The following is a 5,225-nucleotide window of genomic DNA, read 5'->3' as shown; positions in this document are numbered from 1 at the left end:
TAAATATGTTAAATATTAATAAATTCAAAATAAATATTAAAATGTCTAAAAATATTGAACTCATTTTTTTTAATCCTTCTTTTGCTATGTTCTGCAACAAAAAATGGAAAACGGGCACGACTTAGGCGCCAATCCGTCTAGTTGAGTGACTGAATTTACCGCTAGTCCACCACCGTTAACGAAGGGAAGGTGCTGGCTTTATCGTCATTTCGTCTCGTCCGGTCCTTTTAAATACTCCCGAAATATCAGCTCCTCGGAAAGAAGAGAGAAAACAGCTAAAACCAGCGCGCACGGCGACGCAGTTGGTACGCTCGCTCGCTGCTCGTCGCACGTACGAAGCCCACGCGTCCGCGCGCGTAGCACGTGCCAGAGCCATGACGCGGCGGTGCTCGCACTGCAGTAACAACGGCCACAACGCGCGCACCTGCCCCGCCCGCTCCGGCGGCGGCGGCGGCGGCGCGGACGGGGGCGGGGTGAGGCTGTTCGGCGTGCGGCTCACGTCGGCGCCCGCGCCGGTGGCGATGAAGAAGAGCGCCAGCATGAGTTGCATCGCGTCGTCGCTCGGGGGCGGGTCCGGGAGCTCGTCGCCGGCGGCGGGAGGAGCGGGTGGGGGCAGGGGAGGGGGAGATGGCGGCGCGGGGTACGTGTCCGACGACCCCGCGCACGCATCCTGCTCGACGAATGGCCGCGCCGAGCGGAAGAAAGGTGATTTTTTTTTTCATCAATCGGTTCCTTTGGTTTGCTCCTGTTGTTCGTGGGACGCTCCCGAATGCGCTTCTCCTAGACGAATTACCTCGATGAACGAGCGTGAAACAGAGAAAAGTGCCGTTTTCCCTGCCAATTGCACTTGTTATTGCATTTGATTGCTTCTTTTGTACTCGTGCGTCATGGCGTTCTATGTGCGTCATGGAGGACGCTGAGCTGTAGTAGTAGTTGTTTAATACTACTACTTACAATTTGTTATTTCTTTTGGGAACGAACTACTTACATTTTGTTCTGCGTCAAGAGAAGAAAGATACATTTTTTTTGTCATACCCAACTTTTTAGTTCGATTTCTTCAAATTCTGTACTGTTTATCATCGCGAAATGTGATAAAGAGAAATACAATGTTGCGGGGTGAATTGCACAGCATATTCCTTTTTTTTTAATGTATCTGACATGCCCATCTCCATATATCTTCATATCCATCCAAAATGGGAGTTGGTAGCACTCAATATAATGCCAAAACCATATAGCTACAGTGTCCTTTTGAGATCAAAGAGTGGTAGGCCCCTGTTCCATTTGAGATGCAATCAAGCTTTCCACAGGAAATTAGAAAAAGAAGCTATCTTGCACTGATATCAATATTTTAAATACATGCTATAAGAATCACTCTCCTTTTTACTAGTTTATTTGCTAGACTCGAGTTTTTGACGCTATTATTGTTGAGAATGGTGTCTTTAGGAACCGTCAAGAATGGCCGACACAAATCAACTCAGCTAAATATCTTTTCCCACCTGATTAAGTTACATGGGCATGTGCATCACAATACCTGGATAGATCGCATTCCACGAGAGTTAGTGGCTGGCCACGACTACAGACTACAGAGCCCCACAAGTGCACCCCCTCATGTCTCTTTCGCCTTTAATTTAATCACCTGATCCTAAAAGAATCTAGCCCTATCAGTTTCCAGTTGTTTTGACCACCAGTCCTAAAGCGATCACCATGTGTTTTTTTTAATGTATCTGTGTTGGTATCGATATGTTATTCTATCAGTACGACTGTGCAAGAGTACACTATTGGCACTTGGCTTTAAAGGGACTGCAGGAGCCAAGCATCTTTACAGTTTGCTTGTAGGTTAAGTTAGAGTATGTAGGAAGTAGGACCGCTTGCTTTTTATTGTATTTGGTGTTGAATCAGCTGCGCTAATGGATATGTGATGAATTAAATTATCTTGCTACATTGCTACAAATTTAATGAGCAAAAGGGTGAAACCTCGAATGGAGTTCCCTTGTACGAGGCAATATCATGCGATTCTGCTGTAGTGATCAATATTTATGACTTGGCCTATTGAATGTTTAGTTATGCTAGCTGGACCATTCTGTTGCCATAGCTATTAAATTTGGAAGGTCTTAACCCATGGTGTCCAATTCAAGTGGTCTCTCATGCACTTTATGCCTATATGTGTGCTCACGAAGTTGCCATGGAGGTACCTGCGGCATGATACGTTTAGGACATTATTTCTAGGAGCAACTCTGGGGCTGCATCCTGTTTTGAAGATGCAGCTGTGGGATATTCTTTGAGGTAGAAGAGAGAGGAGAATTTTGGAACATAGGCACAGATACAGGTGAAACAAATTCATTTTGTATAAAAACAATAGCGTGCCTTAACCGGAGTGACCTTGCATAGGGGAATATCTGATTGCCTCTTTTACATCTTGTGTTCACTTTCATCTCATGTGTAACAAATGAAGCATACGGAAGTCATGTCTTCCTACCACACTTTCCCAAGGTCTACCTTACTTAGAAAGATAACTTTAAATGCTTAGAAGTAAAAGCCCTTCACCTTCAGGTCCTGAAAAAAAAAATCAGAACCGCTTTCTCTATTTGAAGACGTCTTAAACCCGTAAGCAGTTTTAGTAGTAGTATACCTACAAGCTTGAGCTTCCAATTGAGATATCTGAAAACTGGCAACAATGTCGCATGAGGATTCTCAATATATATTTGTTTTGTCATGTTTATCATGACCAGAATTTGAATGTAGACACCATGTGAAATCAATTGATTACTGGGGTTAGATGTTAAAGTCTGCTCGTTATGGCCTATTTCCTTGACAATTAAGTTCTCCCCGTTAGGCATATTCAGTATTCAACTGTACAAATGTTGAATAGGAGACCAGTCGCATGCCAGTTCACTTATTATCCACTTTCTGAGATTATTTCTTATGTGTTGGGGCTGTCTATTACTGGGATATTTCAGTATATAACACTGAATTCAAACCAGTCGCATGCCAGTTCACTTATTATCCACTTTCTGAGATTATTTCTTATGTGTTGGGGCTGTCTATTACTGGGATATTTCAGTATATAACACTGAATTCAAGTGATGGGGCTGTCTAAATTCGTGTGCCTTTCAGGATTTACCACTCAGATCACGATGACATGTAGGGTCACTCTGAGTCATTGATGGGGTAGGGTGTCAAATCCTGAAAGGCACTTGAATTCAGTGTTATATACTGAAATTTCCTGTCTATTGCATGAGAGTTTGACATTAGCAATGGAACTCTCCAGATTAGGCATTTCCAGATTTCAATTCGATAAATGCAGATGCATGGTAGGCAGGTTTATTTGCCTTTTATCTTTAGAAATTGTCAAACTATTGTGTGGTGCTGGGGTGGTCTTTTGCTTGAGAGATGGAATCTCGCCTGAATTAATTGTAGATTCAAGTATGAGTTGATGGAACATATGCTAATATCAAGATGGAGAAGCTTCAAACACATTGGTTATAATGCCTGAAAGTTTATATCTTCTGATTTTAGTCAAATTCAAAGGGGACAACTGATGATATTTTCTTAAATGTATAAAATCTAGTGAATGTGGGCTTCTGTATTATTTTTTGTCATAGTCATCCAGTGTGCACAGCACAGCTTTCAAAGGACTACTTTTGTGCTTCAGGTACACCTTGGACTGAAGAGGAACATAGACTGTTTCTAATGGGTCTGCAGAAGCTTGGAAAGGGAGACTGGCGTGGGATATCCCGTAACTTTGTTGTTTCCAGAACCCCAACTCAGGTGGCCAGCCATGCTCAAAAGTACTTTATTAGACAGACAAACTCATCAAGACGAAAGAGGCGGTCAAGCTTGTTTGACATGGTCCCAGAAACAGTATGCTGTTTTCTTTCTTGCAATACCCTACATAATATTTCATCTAAAAAACTTTACATAATACTAGCGATGGCCTCTCTTTAGCATATAATGTTCTTCTAATCTCTGTGCTTCCCTGATTCCCTCTTCAATCTGCAGCCAATGGACGAGGACCCAGTTGTTGCGGAACAATTTACTCTCCAAAATACTGAAGATGAAGCTACAAGTTCTAATCAATTGCTAACGGTACATCTTGGGCAACAGAATGAAGCAGAGTTTGCTAAACAGCTGCCAACTTTGCATCTAAGGCAGCATGAGGAATCTGAATTCGCTGAGCCTTCATTGCCACTACCAGATTTGGAGATGAACCCCAGTATACCATTCAAGACCATAACTGATCCGACTGTGCCAGCATTCTTCCCAGCATTAGTCCCTGTTCCAATAACTCTTTGGCCTCCAAATGTTGCTAACATGGAGGAAGCAGGCACACCCCATGAAGTCCTAAAACCCACTCCTTTGCATGGTAAGGAGGTGGTTAAGGCAGATGATGTTGTCGGTATGTCTAAGCTCAGTATTGGTGAGGCTAGTTCTGGCTCCATGGAACCCTCTGCTCTTTCCCTTCAGCTTATTGGGTCGACGGATACAAGGCATTCAGCTTTTCATGTAAATCCACCGATGACTAGACCTAATGCAAGAAAGAGAAACAACAGTCCAATTCATGCAGTTTGAGGAAGCATGGAATAGTCCCACTGGGTCAAGTCTTACATATTATATTAATGGTCCCAATACCCCAGAATGTGAGCATGTACTTCTGTAGCAACTGCTAAGTTATTCTGTTTCCAGTTTATGTTCCAAAGCATGGAAGATACATATGTCAATGAAAGTAGCATACTACTACTGTTAGACTACATTGTTGCCTGTCGGGATGCTACATGCATGTACCTTTTCTGATTTATCTTTCATGCTTTGGAAAATTGATGTGTAGATTTTGACACATAAATGCTAGAATTAGACATGTTTCTAAGTTCTAACTACATATTTGCAAACAAGTGAGTTTATTAGTGTTACCTTGAAAATTTATCGAATCTCCCTGAACCCTGAATGCTAATAGAATGATTTGGGTGCAGAGGGTTTTTTCTATGAGAATTAAAGGATGGTGGGTCCGCAGGACGACATAGAGAGTTTTGGTAATATCAACTTGTATTCTTGGGAGGTCCTGAACAAATATATATATATAATCCTCTCAAACTTATGGGGGACCAATCACATTCAGTTCAGAGAGATAGAGCTTCATGACTTAGCTTTGTATCGACGCAAGTTTCACTAGATGCCACGTGCACTTCCATCTTCCCACAGTTTTGAGGCTAAATCGTGAAACTCTTTGC

General features: G+C 42.4%; 1 protein-coding gene across 1 annotated transcript; it reads left to right on the top strand.

The window, feature by feature from the left end:
• The first annotated feature begins 245 nt into the window (after positions 1-245).
• On the top strand, positions 246-4,916 carry LOC133910614 (transcription factor MYBS3-like). The gene is made up of 3 exons (XM_062352966.1): positions 246-705; positions 3,653-3,861; positions 4,000-4,916. The coding sequence occupies exons 1-3, from the start codon at positions 375-377 to the stop codon at positions 4,567-4,569; spliced, it is 1,110 nt and encodes a 369-aa protein (XP_062208950.1). The 5' UTR covers positions 246-374; the 3' UTR covers positions 4,570-4,916.
• Positions 4,917-5,225: the final 309 nt, after the last annotated feature.

This window comes from Phragmites australis, chromosome 1 (assembly GCF_958298935.1).
Source record: "Phragmites australis chromosome 1, lpPhrAust1.1, whole genome shotgun sequence".
NCBI lineage: Eukaryota > Viridiplantae > Streptophyta > Magnoliopsida > Poales > Poaceae > Phragmites > Phragmites australis.
The sequence above is the reverse complement of the archived record's forward strand: the minus strand, read 5'-3'. Positions and strand labels throughout refer to the sequence as shown.